The following is a 17,994-nucleotide window of genomic DNA, read 5'->3' as shown; positions in this document are numbered from 1 at the left end:
GGCTATAAATTATTACTAACAGGCAGCATCTTTGTGCCCTGACTTCAATCTGAGAGGAGCTTTAGATGCCAGTAGGGGTCTTCTGTGAAACTTAACCCACTGCATCACTAGGAGGTGATGGTTTGCTGGGGCCAGCACAGTGTCTCACCCATACCTTTGTCTTCCCAGAACCTGTTGGTCCCACCAGCATCAGGCCGTGACGAACTACGGTGGTCTCGTACAGCTGGATGCATTTAGTCACAAAACCTGTACAGGAAGATGATGCAGAGTGGGTCTGGGAACACATCTCTTTCCTAGGGCAGCATGCTGGACTAAAGGCCCAGGTCCAGAGGGAGCTTGTGGAGAGCCTTTCCCCTCACCATCAACATCCTTCAGATTTGCCTGGATGCAGGACTTGCGGATGGCTTCTTCCAGGATGCCATAATCAACAGGTGTTTCTTTGATATTCGGAAATAAATCTGAGACAATACCATTGAAGAGCTTGAGGTCATCCTGCAGGAATTTGGGTACGTTGGCATCCCTAATGGCTCGCAGGCAGATCAGCTCCTGCAAGGAATTGAGAACACAGGACTTCAGAGATCTTTCCTCTTGTGTGAGGCTGCAGAAAAGGCCCCATAAGTCTATGGCAGAGTGAAGTACAAGCACATTTACCTCATCCATATCAGGATTCTCTCTTTTGAGATTGCCAGCTGTTGAGATGACAGTCTTCACAGCTCTCATCCCAAAGTCATAGTGGTCCTGAAAAAGGCACAGAGGAAACAATATCATCAGATAGAGGAGCACCACCTAAAAAAGTAAACTTAGGCATGCACTCAGTTAGCAGGTGAGAAAAGAAATATGAGAGAGTTATGCCTTCAGAACAATTCCTCCGTCATCCAACTCTATTCTCAGTATCCTTCAAACAACTAATTAGTCCTCAGCTGTACAGTCTATGAATGAGAGAGATGAGAATAAGTGCACAACGAAAAATCCTAGATGGAAGGAAAAGCAGGCAGGGATGTTTGGTTCAACTGTCCTGCCACTGTAATCCTAAATAGGATTTAAGGTGAATCCAAGTCCAGCCACAGGAGCAGAAATGAGAATTAGAAAGAAACAAGGAAGATAAAGAATAGGTGAGGTGACCTTTTTGAGATATGCTATGACAAGGCACCAAAAAAACCATCCAGGTACTTCATGCCTAGGCTGAGAAAGTCTCACATTTAAAAAACAGTCTTGGACATTAAGGCATCTACCTGGGAGCTGAGCTGTTCTGACAATAGTTTGAATGTTGTGGTGATCTTCTTTGCAAGGACTTTGGCTTCATTAAACCCAAAGGAGTAGAGTGAGATCTCAGCAATCATGGAGTAATCTGGGACCATCATAGCCACAGGGCGAAAGAGAGCCTGGAACATACAGACCCAACACAATGTTCAAAACACTGTCGTTTCTTGCTTTTTTTCCCAGCAAACTGAAAAGGCTGAGTATCCATTCCAGACTGTTTAGAGGACACAACATGAGTGTGCCTGGCAGCTGTCACTGTAGCATCCCTGCAGACTGCAATCTGAACAGTGCCATTTCCTTACACATGTGGTTCAAATCTCAAAGTGATCCTGGAGACTCTCCAAAAGCATCACACCCTAACTCTTGTCATGGACACACTGGTGGGTCCAGGTAGCACCCAGCACCTTTACTGCCCCTCTTCTTTCTGTCTGTGCAGCCTGCCCTCCTTACCTTCAGGTTATCTGGCAGTTCAGTGCGCCCAGCATACCCTGGGTTCATTGTGATGAAGACTGCACAGGATGGGACCAGTGGGATCTCTGTGCCTTCAAACATGAAAGTTTCCACCTGGAAAATTAAAAATATGATCATCCTTGAAGAACAGAGCCTGATCTGCAAACTAAATAATGTAGCAGAATCTTCCAAGAGGAGAACAATAGCTTTTAGTTGTTAAATTATAAAGCACAAACACACACAGAGCTGCCCACAACAGTAGTGACTCAATCTGGTCCCACTGCAGGAACCCAGTATTACCAGCAATATTTTTCCCTATATAAAAGACTGGGCTTGTGGAAGATTTACTGATAGATTAAATTTTCTTTTTTTTTTTTTTTCTTTAAACTCTCAAACAGACTTCTATCCCTTCAGCTGTAAACAAACGTCTTTCCATTTATTTTGCACTAGAGATCAGACTTGAATTAACTCATGGCAAAGAGGGCAAAGAGAAACCTAAATCCTTTTTAAAGCTGTGTAGGTAGTAATTTCAGATGGGGGATAAAGTAATGCAGAAGAATTTACAGAGAGCAAGTTTCTAATTCCAAGCCAAAGTCAAGGCGATTCAGGTCTTAACCCTTCTGGGCCTCCAGAGAACAAAGCAGAGGCTGGCTGCTAGACTGGCTGACAGCTGAATCTCCATTAAAGCCAACGATTCACAGCAATTCATGTTACAATGCAACTCTGTGTGCACGGATATGCATTTTTCTGCACATACAGGGTTTTGTGAATCCACCAAAGCTTGGTTAACACATTTAGACAAATTTGGTGCTGAGCAACTCATGTCAGAACACTGACTGCCTTTATCACAGCTCCAGTTTTGATCAACTCAGTGGATCTGTATCAGAATGTCTCCCACACCAAAGTCTGTTGGCACTACAGCTCAAGTTGAGAGGTACTTTAGCCTGTGAGAGTGTGGGCAACTCTGGCAGCATAGACTAAGGTGAAGTTAAAAATTCCCCTGAGGATGTTGACTGTAATGGACTCATAGGATGTGCCATAGTTAGGACATTGTTCAAACCTCTCCTCAAGGATGTCAGTTAAGAGTTGGCCCTGAGAAGTGAAGCTTGAAGGTGTGTGCAGGGACAAAGACTTGCCTGAACTAGCTCAAGTGGAGACTTTTTTTGCCTGCCTTTGCATCCACATACCCTTACATACCCTCTGCTGCTGTGCTTTCTGGATGGTTGTGATTTGCTGGGCCACCACAGACAGCACCTCGATATCGATGCGGTTGAACTCATCAAAGCAAGCCCAGGCACCAGAGCTGGGCAAGGAAGGAAAAATGAAGGGAGTCAGGAACATCACACAGGAGCAAACTTGCAGTCAAAAGTTCGGCTAGATCTAGAAGTTATATATCCACATACTGGGTAGGCATAATAGAGTCTAGAAGTGAACACAAAATGGCCCTGATGTCCCATGGAAAACTGACACAGCCACTGTGTCCTGGTTCAGTGGACACCCCAACTGTGCATCCCGGCCCATGTGATGAGTGCCCATGGCAGTATCTGATCCTTGAGCTTGGGACAAATTCTCCAAGTTACACATTTGAGCTTTAAAGAGGTGTCATGTTGAATTCCTGGTTTGTACCTGAGCTGTAAGTGCAGCAGATACAGTTTAGACAATGCTAAAGTCCATTTTTCAGAGTTTGGAAAACTATATATAAAGCTGGAAGCATGCATATGAGGAAGGCGATCTTCCCGCAAGGCATAGCTTAAGAAAGAAGTTAAATTACTTACAAAGAAAACATCTGAGAAAAGAATATCAGCTTTTGTTGGAGTAACTAATTCAGATTCACCAGTGTGCAACAGACTAATTGGACCAGCTCTGTTTGAAATGTAGAGAAGAGAGAAGCCTCTCTGAGAGGATCCCTCAGGGCTTAGAGCAGTCTCTCTTGGCTGCTCAATTTTGAATACTCTCAGCAGATTCTCTTCTTCTTAAGATTAAGCAGCTTGTGGGCTGAATCTCAGTCCAACATGGATGATATTAAAATAAAGGCCAAAGCTGCAAACATTTGCACAGGTGGATTAGTGCATTGTGGATTAGTGCAAAGCATTTCAATTTTGCCTTAAATGAACAAGGATCTCCTTTTATCTCTTTTTTTTTATAATTGGATCAACTGTTCCTCCTTTCTGGCTGGAATTTTGTTACCTTGCTCATTCTGGAACTCAGTAACCCCCTTGCTAGGGCTTTTCTTGTTCTTTTGGGCTGCTACAAAAAATACCCACCAATTCCCAGTGTGCAGCATCCCTCAATAATGACACTCAGCATTTCACTTTACCTGGCTAGTCCCTTAAAAAACTTGCCCATTGCCATAAAGTCGAGTTGGTCAGAGCAGTTGAACACTACAGTTTGGATTGCCAGTGCTTTGCCCAGGTCTTTTGTTGTTTCTGTTTTGCCTGTTCCTGCTGGTCCTGCAGGTGCTCCTCCAAATTTCAGGTGCAGAGCTCCTGTAAGTGTCAGATAACACCTACAACAAAGAAGAGACCAGATGATGAAAAAAAGCATTTGTACTACTGACTTCAGCATGGAGAAATATGATCTATACAGCTGGAGACAAGGAGGAATTCATCGTTCATTATTCTACAAAACTGCTTATATATGCAGCATTCTGCAAAGGAGTTAGAGCTATGTGGCCTTGATTAGTATTCATGGGGGCCTGCATGGATAAATCCTTCTGCCACTGGCTACAACAAATTCATTCTGCAGAAAAAGGACAGTTACAAAAGGGTAAAACTATTATTTCTGCTGCATATTCTAGAGTACTAGCTGGTTTCTAGAAGAGCTCCTTAGCTATCAGGTGGGCATTTTATATGAGAGCACTACATTAGGAATTAGGAGAGTGAAAGCAATCAGTCTGAGCACTGATCACTCAGAATACAGTAGCAACCAATGCCAGGGTGCCCCTGTGCACTTGTCTCGAGTAGTCCTTTACTGTACAAATGGATTCTATTTACATACATTAAGATGTAAGACCTGCATGGTCAAATTCTTGGTTTAATCCAGAAGAAAAAAAAATAAAGAAAAGAGAAAAAAGGTGCATTTGTTACCCAGAAAACAATGTCTTTACCTGTCAGTGAGGGGTGTGATAACCAGACGGCCAGTGTTCCCCAGATACTCATAGCCATAGATAAACTCAGCATTGACTGCTCTGATGTACAGGTCTCCCCTTGTCCAGTAGTATCTAATGGTGAGTGAACATGGCATCAGAAAGATAAACACTGCCTGGCAGACAAAGCAGCAGCTCACGAGATTACAGCCTGCAGAATTGGAGACCTGTATGTCAAGGATTTCCCTCTCGAGAGCAGAAAGGATAAAGTAACACAACAGGGTGGACAGGAGTTCTCACAGGACCTGGGATCAAGCATTGCACCCCTTGGGCAGGAGCATGGCCTTTCACAGTGAAACATCATGGCATGGGTTAGTTTATATTGCCAAAGAGGATGCCACCAAAACTAGATCTGCCTCATACTCCTGTTTCTATTTGCCATGGACACAGCTGATGGGTAAGGAGAATGGAGACTGGCCAGGGAGGCCAGGTGAGGTTCAACAGCTGTGCTCTCTAACCTGAGCTGGGAGATCCACTCAAAGTCGTTCATGCTTGTTACATTCTCCTCAACCAGCTTTGCTGCAACATCCTTGGCATGGACCTCGATCACAATAAGAGCTGACAGCACTGCTCGCTGCATCTTGGACAGCCTCCCACGGACCAGGGCCACCAAATCTCCCAGCTGGGGAACGAAAGGAAAGTACCCTGAAGCAATCCACTCTGTACCAACACAATGCAGTCAAACTCAGGGCATGCTAAGTCTCAGATCATATGCTGTGCTCAGGCAACTTCTGCCTCTTCTCTTTTCAGAAGTACAAATAGTTGCTCAGAAAGCAAATATTACTCAGGGCTGGCTCAGAGCTGAGTTTTGCCTACACCATTACCACGTTCAGGTGAAAAGAAAGAGTCAGAGCCACTATGAAGGCCAGAGGTAATAACTCTCAGGTATTAGGTGTGATTAGATGGACAGAATTGACACGAAGGATGCAGCTTCCTCCACTGTCCATCACTTCATTTCTTCACCTTTGGCTTCTTGGGTAACCCTGGAGAAGTTATCTTTCACCTTGTTATAGTGTTCAGGTAGTGATCATATTATCAATGCTGTATATTATTTGAGGTTTATTATGACAAATACCCTAATAATTAAGAAGACAACCTGTTTTATCACTTGTTTTAACAGTGCTATACAAAACTGTGTCTCTGTTTCCCCAACAGCATTGTCCTGGCTGTGTTTATAACTTGTCTGACGTCTGATGACTGAAAAGCCTCCATCTGGCAGAATCTCACCCTTATATCCATTTTCATACCTGAGCACTCAGCTGTGGGTAAAGTCTGCTGGACAAATCTCCAGCCTCCAGAGCTTCAGACACTTCCTTTGTCCAGAAAATCTGGCAGCCAGCAATGACCACTTGGCCAGGCCATTGCAAGACCCATGTGGTACGTGGAGTCTTAAAATAGGAAAAAATAGGTGTGAGAAAGGGGGAAAAAAGGTGTTAAGACATTTATTTATTTATTTATTTATTTATTTATTTATTTCTATGTCCTCTTGGTCTGAGCTGCATGATTAACAAATCAGCACTGAATTCTTGTGTAAGAGGCTTTCCTTTTCTTTCCCCTCTACTTGCTGAAGTAATCATCTTCAGGCACTGGTACAGCAAGTACCTTCTCTCCACTATGCCACTTGCAGTAACCAGTTACAAGTAGCCATTAGCAGGTGAAGAGCAGGAATCTGTGAGACCCAAAAGAATGTTTCCCCTCCTCTGGCCTATTTTAACTTTCCTACCTTCAGTCTGAATAAGAAAAAGTAACAGAAACATCTGAGGCTTCTTTATTTTTCAGCCTTTCTCCCTACCTAGATTAGAAATTTCAATTTTACACCAGCATATCTTTTATACAGAAACCAGAGCCAAGATGCATCCCCTATGCACTGACTGAAACCAACAGTTCATGTGCCTTGATTACTTTAACCATCCCCTAGCACAATGCGTGAGACGTGAGAGCTGAAGCAGAAGATCCTTTCAAAGAGGAAGTAGTCTGGAGAGATGAATAGATATGGATTCATACAGGGTTGCTCTGTGCTGTAGGAGAGCTGTGAGGGAGTGTGCAGGGTTTGCTTTCTGCTAGACCAGTAGCTTTTTGCACAGCTGCCCATTCTGCACTTACAGGGACACAACTGTATTAAAGGCTGTGTTTTGAAAGGAGGAGAGGAGAGGAGAGGAGAGGAGAGGAGAGGAGAGGAGAGGAGAGGAGAGGAGAGGAGAGGAGAGGAGAGGAGAGGAGAGGAGAGGAGAGGAGAGGAGAGGAGAGGAGAGGAGAGGAGAGGAGAGGAGAGGAGAGGAGAGGAGAGGAGAGGAGAGGAGAGGAGAGGAGAGGAGAGGAGAGGAGAGGAGAGGAGAGGAGAGGAGAGGAGAGGAGAGGAGAGGAGAGGAGAGGAGAGGAGAGGAGAGGAGAGGAGAGGAGAGGAGAGGAGAGGAGAGGAGAGGAGAGGAGAGGAGAGGAGAGGAGAGGAGAGGAGAGGAGAGGAGAGGAGAGATCTTGTAGAATACATCCCAAGTTCATCAGCCCCACCTCTGGTGACCTCTGTGGCAAGCCTGGAACCAACACATCAGAGACCTGCCAGTCTGTGATAAAACTCTTACCTCTGGATAAACACCAATTGATTTTTCTATGTTGTCCCGAACACTGGCCTTCATGGATTTCTCCACTTCCACCAGCCAGTCCTCCACATTCTCACTGGGAGTGATGGGAGAAAACAGCTTCACCTCTTCTCCTTCACCAGAGTACATGTGTGTGATCTGTAGGTCTTCCTGGAATTTCAGCTAATGGAAGAAGCACAACAAGAGATATGAGTGGAGGATTTCTTTTCTATCCCTGCTTTCCTGCCCCTAGGGGACAGCCAGCCTACACCAGTGTTTGCTCATTATGAACCTGGTGCCAAACTTGGTTGCCAGTAGTGATAATAAAGTGTGCGACAGACATGCAAAATGACCTCTCCAAATAATGGAAAATGATTGTATGAAAACAAGAGATTCACATTGCTGGTGTGACTTGAGTGAAGCAAATCAAATTATAGATAGGATGAACATTTCTCATCGCCTGTCTAGGATTCAGACCCTTGACTCCTGCTCAATTCTGTAGATTCAAATAATTTCCCTTGATGTCACAGTGCCTGCTTTTAAGAGTAAAATTTTAACAGCTTCTCCAGTGCCCCAGCATATCACTGAAAGTCCCCTTATTTATTCCAATGGCTTTGCACCATGTTTCCAGTTCAATTTCCTTTCTATTTTTCCAAACTAATGACTAGGAGATTGGTTTTACTGTCTGAGTATTGTGGTGGTTTGAGCTGTGACTAGCTATGGAGTCTGAAGTCTATTAGGAATAGCAAAGAGGAAAAATAGCCAGGTTAACTCCAGCTCCTAAGTAGGGATGAAGGCAGAAACTTAATTCAGCTCAGGCTTGTTCAGCCCTTGTCCCTTCTGGGGCTGTCAGTAGGAGTGGGATTCCATCCTAACAAGGTGCCTGTGAGTAGAAAGCTAAGTCAGAGCTATTTCTCATGGCCTTCATGGTAGATGGACACACGTCTCCAGAAGGAGTATCCTCCCCTCCTAGGATGGATATCTAAGTGAATTTCTCTAAGTCATCCTTTGCACATGCCTATCTCCCCGCCATTGTCTGAAGGACAACTAAGGGTACCCAGTTCATGGGCAGATGCCTGGCTTTGAAATGCCTAATGTGAGGCTGCTGGAATCCCACTTCAGGACAGGCAGCACCTTCCAATGCCTGTGTACAGTTTCAGGTTCCCCGGAGACACATTTCCATACAGCAGAATGTGAACATTCCTCCAGACTTCAGAACACCTCCAAATTCCCAAAACACAGCTTTCCAAAGGTGGGTCAAGCCACTCGTGTGCTTGCTTTGCCTACCCGAGCAATGTTCTCAAAGCACTTGTGGAGGTGAGGTTGTACAGCAGTGGGGTCTTTTGTCTGGGACAGTATTTCCAGCAGCTCATCATCTGAAAGGAAGTAGAACCTACAAACACAGAGAGAAGTATGAGGAGAGGCTCTGTTTACTGCAGCAGCAAGAGTTAAGTGCTGGCATGATGGGAAACAAGCCTTTTGCTGAAGACAGTTTCTGACTGATCTCTTTGTAATTGTGTAGCTGAGCAGCCACCATCCAGCCATCTCCCTTTCTGTAGAGACAGACTTCTCCCTCTGCAGAAGTCAATTATTTCCAAGCAAAGAGGGTTTAAATGAGTATCAAAGAATAGAAGTCTTCCTTCAGGGAATAAGAGACAAAGTTACTTGGAGGTTTTAATTTTACCTCACCCTTTCTACATAAATCCTGAGGCACAGATATGCAAAGATGCTACCAGACTGCCCTTAACTCACCACGTTTGTGTGTGACTGTTTTCTCCCCATGAGATGGCAGCATTGAAAGGCACAGCTTTGCTTATGTTTGCAGGCCATGAATAAATCCTCAGCTTAGGTGGTTTTGCTCTTTCTTGGCAGAATGAACTGCAGTGAGCCTCTCCTTTCACATTTTCTGAAAGAGGGAGTGCAATCTAGCCCTGTGAAATTTGGGGTTACCTGGGAAAAGCGGCTCTCTTTGTCTCCAGATATTCACTCAGCCCTTTCTGCACAAGTTCAAGTAGTTTGTTACAATTTTGCAGCTTCTCCAGTAGCTCTGGATCAGGGCACAAAGAAATCACCTACAACAGAATGTGTAACAGAGGAAGCATCAGTATTCTGAGCATGTGGGAGACAATTGGGTTGCCCAATGATGTTATTGATGGGATTTAAATGACTCATTTGCAGGAATTCTCAGGGATCTGGAGAGGTGTAAGCTTTGTGGGTAAGGAGGGTAAACAGCCTTTATGGAGACAAGCATTTCTGGGTTCCCCTAAATACCAACATTTGTAAAATGAAATACAAGCAGTGAAGGAGTCCTGGGAAGGGGAGACTGGAGAACAGAAGAGAGCAGAGCACTGCCACCAGGACACAAAAATAGGCAAATGGTTCTAAAAAACTTAAGAGAATCAGTCTTGAGGAGGAACTGAAGGAGTTACCTTATGGATTACAACCTCTGCAGGTTACAAGAGTCATTAAGAGGCAGAGAGTCTGTGTGTCGAGGAGGAGGAACCTGGTGGGGTGGAGACTTTGGTGGAAGGCACTACAGGGAATGGCTCTGTCCATTCAGGCACCAGAAAAAAAGGCCAAGTTCCAAGAGAAGAGACCGAGCACAATGTCCTGGGCAAGGCTAGACAGCAAACACAGGGCTGCTCATGTCCACACCATTATGAAAACAATGACTCAAAGACACAGTCCTTGTGTGAGCACAGCTCCAAGGTGTTTGAGATACCTTCACTGGCTTTCATCAAGGCACATACCTCAGGGTTTGCATTAGCACTCTTCATGACACGCCTCCAATCCTTATCCACAATGCTGTAGCGCTGGCTTTCCACCGGGAGCTGTCTTTTGATGTCCTCTGAGCTAAAGATTGGCTCCAAGTAGAGCCAAGAGCGCTGACAGTTCAGCCACTCCTCTAGGACATCCTAGTGGAAAACAAAAAAAGCATATCAGGACACCATGCTATGAACCTGTTCAACAAAACCATTCAAACTGTGCACCAGAACATGTTTGATAAAAACAAGAATGAAAGAAAAAAAGAGGTGATGCAGTACTTACACCTTCCATACTTCTAAAATTTACCTACAAGCTCAGGAGCTGGAATTTCTTTTCCAAATAATTAACAACTTCCTAGCACTCCCCTTTCCAAAAGTTTTGGAACTTTTCTCCTGCAGCACTGCTATTTTGCTGTGAGAGTCCTGCTGGGTGCTCCTGGTTTGATGAGCAAGCGCTGACACAGTCTGGCAGATCCTGCTTGAACAGCAGTCTCCCATGTGCTTTCCTACACTGATATGTGGATGATTAGCATGGATTTCACAGGGTCTGTAAGAATCTGTAAGGTCCACTTAGTACAGTATGATTAGAGAGACCAGTAACACTACTCCCAGCAACAGGTGAGCTCTGGCCCCACCAAAACATGTTGCAATAGGCAGCAAAAGGGCTGCATTACTTTCCTAGTGTCAGAGGGCTTTCACAGTCCCTATTCTTCCCTAAAGACTGACACTCTCTTGATAATTGCCCTCCCAGTTCCCAGCAGCAACTGCAGTGTCCACGTCCAAGCATGGTAGAACAGCCCAGCTGCCTGCCTCCACCACACGTGTGTGAGTAAAAAACAGTACCTGTGTCATCTTCAGCTTAGTTTCCCACAGGTTCATCCTTTCCTCAAAAGGTTTCTTGAAGGGTGAGAAAGACATGCTCTGAACCAGGACAATATGATCATCTAGGAGCTGAGAAATGTCATCGGTACTTTTCAGAATATAGGTATTGGTGTTTTTGTAAAGCACCACAATGAACGAAACAGATTTCCATTCAGCTTCTATCTTGTTGAGTGCCTAGAACAGAGGGACAAGCAATTTAATTTTCAGATACAACCTCTACAAATGGTTATCCCAGCTTCCACAGCTCTCCTAATGCTACCCTCTAGAAAATGACAGATTTTCGCTCTTGGATTCCACTGGAAACTGCAGCTGTGTATTTTATGCATGACACAGTCAGCAACAGCACATTTCCTCTGCATTGCCCACAGGTTCAACATCTCTACACCAGTGCTGAAACAATTACCTTGAGGGATAAAAATGGCAATTTCACCTCAAGGCCTGTTTATACTCTAGATGCACAGAGGCTGCCCGCAAAGGGCTTTTTAATGACTATGATTAATGACAGCTTTGACAAAAGGGGAACTATCCATTGGGAACTTGCCTAAGATTTCAGAGAACAAGAGCTGCCAGAAGGTCAAAGCCATCTTGATCACATCTGAACTGCTGAAGCTGAAAGACTATTTAATCTATGAATCTCCAGAGCTTGAAAGGTTTCCCTGCATGTTTACTGGTTTAAAGGATTTCCCATCTCTGTTTCCAGTCACAGCTAATCCTCCTGACATAACATTTGAATGGCAGAGTGCAGACAATCAATTTACTTTAACTTAACCAGTCACTAATCCCACAGTGAGGAGTGAGACCCAAGCAGTGGATCAACATAACCATAAGGCAGTGATGTTAATGCCACAACTGAAATTCTGCACAAGACAGAATAAGTTCTTCTACTGTGTGGAAGTTGTGTGGCCATCACTCCCTTCTGTAAGGACAGCAACCTTTTTACTTGTGTTGCAGAATGTGTCTAACACTCTGGAACAACGGGAACATCACCAAGGCAATGACTGCCTGCTCAACAAAAACCTATTTGAGAAGCACGCAGAGACACAACAAGTCCTCTCTTCTCACATTTTCGATGGCGTATTCCTTGCTGGCTGTCTCAGCTACTTTGAGAACACTCTCCATGTGGTCCTGCAGGTTCAGTTCCAAGCAGCGACCAAATGTCATGCTGGGCTCCAGCTTGACATCGGCCTTAACCTGGTTTGACAGCATCTCCCAGTGCCGACTCCTCATCCCAGGGTTGCGCAGCCCTTGGATTAAGGGCACGTACTGCTTGAAATCGTCCATCTTGTCTCGAAACTCCATGGCCACACTCTGGCAGTCTTTCAGTGGGAAAAACAGAACAGCAGGGTGAAAATCAGCAACAACAGTGTGTCAGGAAGTTGCCTTAAGGAACTTCTAGAAGCTGTCTAAAGCCCGATGTGCATGTAGTCACATGGTATGGGGTAGGTAAGCAGCAGGTGAGAGCACTGGAAAATGCAGGTTGAAGTAAGGAGGATATGAAGGCTCTCTCTACATGGGCCACTAAGCCAGGATTCAAGCCTGCTCCCAAGAAGCAGATCTGCCTATGACCAAAAGCCTGTTACAGGCAAACCCATGCTAAGCTGAAGTGTGCCTTAGGCTAGAGCTCACCAGAAGAAGAGAGGCAGACAAATCTAACTTCTTGATATCGACCGAAGCATAATCATCTGCCTAGTAGATATTTTGGAAGTTCCAGTCATCATTGGAAGTTCCAGTCATCATTTCAAGACATTCACTTCTTAACAAACCTGCATTTTAAGTTATCTCACAGCACAACTCAGCTCACCCTCAATAGGAGATGGACATTAAAGAGCTAGAAGCAGGCTGGGATCCCAGCCTGGAAATGGAAAGTGTGTAGGAGAGGCCCTGCCAGCCTTTGGCCACGCTAGAGACAAATATACTTCTGCCTCATAGGAAGGACAAAGTGAGGGAAAGGGCTTTTCTTTCTGGGGGCATCCTAGAAAATCTCTGCACTGTACACATCCTGCCTTTTTTTTTTTTTATCACCTCTTGCTCCCTGCTGGGGATATGCAAAGGACAAAACAAATATCCAGGTACTACAGAATATTGCAACGAACATAAGCAGGTATTCTTAGTATTTCTGTTTATCATAATGATTCATAGTTACTCATGCATCCACTCATCACCTCCTCCATTGGGGCTGATTCATGGCATTGTTTAAGAGCAAGTTCAAGTTAAAAAGGATGAATCAAAAATCACCCACAGCAAAATATATTTCAATCTAAGCCATCTGGCAGGAGATTTAGAATTAGCTCTAAAGAATGACCAACACATCCCTGAGAACCAGGGAATGGCAAGTTAAGCTACAACTGAAGTCTCAATTTCAGCTTTATTAGGAGAAATGGTCAAAAGACCTTCATGTGAATTGCAAGGGCTGAACGCAATCATCTAAACTTCATACACATTTGGGCAAGAAGGAAAATTGTTATTATATTGCAGAGATCATTTCCAGATTTTGCAATTTCATTTTATTCATAACAAAATCAAGACCTCTTCTGGCTTTCCATTAAATGCATTGGCCAATAAAGAAAATAAGATTGGCCAAGAAAACAGCACCTGCAAGACCCAGATTCAAGTTCTGTTGCTGCCTGACTTGCATGAGGGCTTAAACCCACACATCTAGCCAGTGGGCTATATAGTAACTCTCTGTGACTAGCCTGGATTATTGCAATATAAATATAAATATAAATATAAATATAAATATAAATGTAGTAAATACTAACTGCAACATCACAGGGTGCCTGGTACTTCAAGCATCTATCTAGTATCTAGATGTGAATCATCATAGTTTCAGGAAAAAAATGGGAATATAATTTTGCTAGCATTTTCCCAGCTGTCTCTAATACACATGTGACATCCTGATAATTCCTGTTTAGAGTACTCTGTGACATGCATCACATCAAAATGCTGATATGCACCAACTTCCTTTCCCCAGACTGTGTATCTACCTGGTGAATCCTTGAACTGCTTCACACACCTCTGCATGGTCTTAGCAGAGTCATTGACATTCTTTTCTAGCTCCTCTGCCTCAATTTTAAGGAGAGAATCATTCATCCAGCTCTCATTCCACTTTATCCAGTCTGACACTGTAGTCCAGAGATCATAGTATGGCTGGAAGTCCTTAAGCATCTTGTTCAGCCCACTGTACTTTAGAAAGAAATTGAAAACAATGTAAACAGCAAGTGTATTCACCTTCAAACAACAGCTTGCATGTCAAAAGGCAAAAAACCCCCAACTCTTTTGAATCTGAAACCAGCAATGAGAAAACATGTATTTCAAGAGGATATATCAGGCTACCTTCTCCTGGGCCAACAATGTGTATTCCAAGGGAGAGCAACCAGCAGAGCTGGGCCTGACACATGCAGGCCAACATACATCCAGTGGAGCTGTGCCTGCACCATGTGTGTGGCATGGAAAGCACTCTTTCCATTTGCCTCTACAAAGTTCTCCTGCAGAATGAGGAGATTTTGATGGACAGGCCACACACCATCAGGGAAAGCACACACCATCACCATATTAAAACTTGGCCCCTTGCAGGGAAGGAGAAGCGACCACAGACTGATGGATAGGAAAGGATCATCATGTGAACTCCACTTCTGATCTGCAGCCAGACTGGGCTGGATGTGGATGACAATGACTCATTGGCAGCTGAGCAGCTACAAGCAAAATGAGTGTTTACAACTATATAAACTCTCGCCTTAGGAGAACACCATGCTCCAAGCCCAGCCAGCTGCCAGCACCCACTCTGCAACCACTCGCATTCACACCTATAGACCTCCAGCAACAGCCTTAGAGAAATGGATGCATCCTAACTGCTGCTTCAAGACCTTCCCCAGCCAATTTCTCCTCATGAACATCCCTCAGATCTCACTGTGGGCATCCAAAGTCTCTCACAGAAATAGTGGAAATATCAGACCCTGAGCAGCCTTCCATGTTTGCCTGGGATCAGCTCTTCTGCAGCCCAGTGGAGCGATGAAGCAGTGTAGCCAATCTACAGGACTGAGACGCAGTTCCCCAGATAAACCAAAACAGCAGGAAGGATTCCTTCCTAAGGAACTATGTCTCATTATTTGCTCTACCTACCACCTAGAAATCCCAACAAAGATCAGAGTCCTGTGGGTACATGACCTGACACTTACATCGGTAACTTGGATGCCAAAGAGTCTTTCCCTGTTGTTGTAGAGAACTGCCAAATCCTGAAGCTCCTTCAGCTTTTTCCGGACATCCCTTGCATCTTCAGCCAGTTCATGGGCTTGGTTAACATCTGACTGGACAGAAAATCCACCTACAGTCAGCTGGAAGAGAAAAGGCAGGCACAAGCTGGGACTCTGAAGCTGAGTGCTGCTTCTAGAGATAACAGCTTCCTGGCGTGCTCTTTGTTACATTCAAAGGCAAGATTTTTATGCTCATGATTTCACCTACCCCAAACCAATTTCACTTCTGTTTAGACCATGATAAAAGTGGTGAGGAGAAGCAATAACCACTGGTCAGGTGGAGGAAACTGCAAATGTGATGACCAACTGCTTGTCCTCTTTGTGACAATAGTTAATCCCCAAGGATTAGGAACAATAAGTTTGTGCCCAAATTTGATGCTGAATTTATACTGATACTTGCTACAGAACTAATAAAGTGCAAATGATAGCTCTACTAGTCACTCTGTTTCCAATAATTGTTTAACAACACATATCTAGAGCTTCTCTAATAAATTTTGTGTTTTGTTTCAGTGGCTTGGGTTTGTTTGTTTGGTTTGGATTTTGCTTTGGTATTTTGTGTGGGTTTGTTTTTTATTTGTTTGGATTTTTTGATCCAGTGTTGGGGTATTATCATTTTGGGAACCTGTTTCCAAGAAAATCTGGGTCAGTGATTCTACCTTTCTAAAATGGCTTTCCTCCCCTGAATTTAAGAGTTTCTGAGGAAAAAAAAAAATCAGTCTGTTTTAGCAGACACCAGAGGTATATCAGCTCCAAAACTCTGCAATTATTTCAGGGTCTTTTCCCACAAGATGAGTTCCATGGCTGAATGCTGTATTTTCCCCCTTGATGGCAGCGCATCACAGGAGATGCTCTGCAGGGAACTGAGTACACAAAAAAGAAAAAGGAGGTGCCCATGTTGCCTGAGCACCAAGAATTGGAACAACACTGTATAAACACCTTCTCAATGAAAAATAAGTATTTCTGCAGAGTCTTGTCTTTCACACAGAAAGGAAACTCTTAATCAAAAGCCAACAAAAAAACCAAGCGAGGGTGTGTTAATATTTGGTCTAACAACACATTCACCTCAAAACTCATCTGAGTAAAACCTCATCTGAAAGTTTCCCTCCTGGCTGACCACAAGAGCTTCAAGATGGCCTTCTATGGACAGTTCATTGTCAGGGGCTTAATACCTGCATTTCCTCCAGTTTGTCTTGAAACGCCTTCTGATCCGAAATCTGTGTTTTGCGAAATCTTTCTTCATCGTCTATGTGCTGGAGCCGAATGGACTCTGTGTCCATAGACATTTTCACTGGCCAGTAACTGGCACTCCACCTGCACTCACATGATACAAAGAGACAAGCTTTTTAAGTATATGTTTGAAATGCTGAAAATAACAGAATGAGAAAGCCAAATCCCACCAAACAAGGAGGCTTTACAACAACAGAAACACATGTGGTTTCAACAAAACATTTTTTCCAGCTTGTCTTGTTGATATGCAGTCCTTGTGACTAGGCTATTCAGCTGGAGAGAGCTGGGGAGAAGTGGAGGGCCTTTTTAAAAGGAACAAATCCACTACACTGCTGAAAAGCTAGGAGACAGCAAAATAACAGTTGGCATCCAGAGGGAATGTCTGTCTTTGAATGTATTTGCAAGGAACTGAAAAAAATGGGGTCAGAGTCTCGGCTTATGGCTTTTCAGGGCTACTGAAAAAGCCAGTCTCCTGTTAAGCAGGGCACCGAGGGGCCAGCATAACCCAGATACAGGGAAGCCCTGGATTCTGCAGAGTGCCCTGGGGAGAGTGTTGTAGATTCAGGAAAGGCTGCACAAATTGGCTGCTCATGCCAAGACAGGTGTCTTGGTTCATGCTCAGCCAGAGCCCATCTATTACTGCCTCCATTTGGACCCTCAGCCTGTGTGCAATGCCAGTACACGGTTTGCGCACTACGCTCACCGGAGGTCACACCCCTCCCAGCACCTGGGGATGCAGCCATCTCCTACCAGCCCTGCCTGTGGCTGGTCTGGGCAGTGGGAATGCAGCCACGCCTGTTCCAAGCTGGCCTGGGGCTGAGCTGCTTTCCTGCAGCTTCTGTGGGGTTTTTGCATCTTGCACCCCATGTTTCTAGTTTCAGGAGCACTCTGCACAGGCTCACTCAGGTTGCAGACATACTGGACCAAGTACATGTCATAAGAGAAGTGCTTCCTGTGCTGAGCAAGCTTTAGAAGCCTTGTAGCTGTGTTTGTGAACTGACTCTGCTATTGGGGCATAGTCAGACCACAATTGGAATAATAAAACTAAGAAGAAGATGCTTGGAGAAGAACTGCAGCAATAATAAGGGTTCAAATTTCTTCCTAGTCTTCAGAAAACCCTGGCAGTGTTCCTATCTTGGAAGTGTTCATTTAGTTTCAGGCACAGACTAAACTGTGCACTTTGAGACCTTGCAAGTATCTCAAAAAAACCCAAAAACAAACAAACAAACAAAAAAAAACCACCCAGAGAAAAGGGCTTTACTTAGTTAAACAGGTTAACAGCTACCAGTTTGCCTTGCCCCAGGCCAGAAGGCAGCATGAACTCACACTTCTTGACTACAAACTTCATTTCAAGAATTCAGTGCTCATATAGCCTGAGAGACACTTAAAAGTTCTGCAGGAGCCCTTGATAGACACATGGCCCCTGAAGCACTGAGAAT

The 17,994-nt window shown here is 44.3% G+C and overlaps 1 protein-coding gene across 2 annotated transcripts in view; it reads right to left on the bottom strand.

Moving 5' to 3' along the window:
- DNAH1 (dynein axonemal heavy chain 1) overlaps positions 1-17,994 on the bottom strand; it is a 71,212-nt gene that overhangs the window by 33,386 nt on the left and 19,832 nt on the right. For both annotated transcript variants that reach the window (XM_068201721.1, XM_068201722.1), the window contains exons 17-35: positions 16,498-16,639; positions 15,254-15,409; positions 14,063-14,261; positions 12,141-12,394; positions 11,040-11,252; positions 10,182-10,346; positions 9,382-9,503; positions 8,719-8,824; positions 7,435-7,614; positions 6,103-6,243; positions 5,314-5,477; positions 4,817-4,930; positions 4,028-4,216; positions 2,908-3,013; positions 1,711-1,824; positions 1,233-1,382; positions 652-738; positions 360-546; positions 155-246 (exon numbers count right to left, since the gene is read on the bottom strand). In XM_068201721.1, the coding sequence (XP_068057822.1) occupies positions 155-246; positions 360-546; positions 652-738; positions 1,233-1,382; positions 1,711-1,824; positions 2,908-3,013; positions 4,028-4,216; positions 4,817-4,930; positions 5,314-5,477; positions 6,103-6,243; positions 7,435-7,614; positions 8,719-8,824; positions 9,382-9,503; positions 10,182-10,346; positions 11,040-11,252; positions 12,141-12,394; positions 14,063-14,261; positions 15,254-15,409; positions 16,498-16,639 (2,881 nt within the window). The remainder of the gene's footprint in view (positions 1-154; positions 247-359; positions 547-651; positions 739-1,232; positions 1,383-1,710; positions 1,825-2,907; positions 3,014-4,027; positions 4,217-4,816; positions 4,931-5,313; positions 5,478-6,102; positions 6,244-7,434; positions 7,615-8,718; positions 8,825-9,381; positions 9,504-10,181; positions 10,347-11,039; positions 11,253-12,140; positions 12,395-14,062; positions 14,262-15,253; positions 15,410-16,497; positions 16,640-17,994) is intronic.

This window comes from Anomalospiza imberbis, chromosome 11 (assembly GCF_031753505.1).
Source record: "Anomalospiza imberbis isolate Cuckoo-Finch-1a 21T00152 chromosome 11, ASM3175350v1, whole genome shotgun sequence".
Taxonomy (NCBI): Eukaryota; Metazoa; Chordata; class Aves; order Passeriformes; family Viduidae; genus Anomalospiza; species Anomalospiza imberbis.
This window is presented reverse-complemented; position numbering and strand designations above follow the sequence as displayed.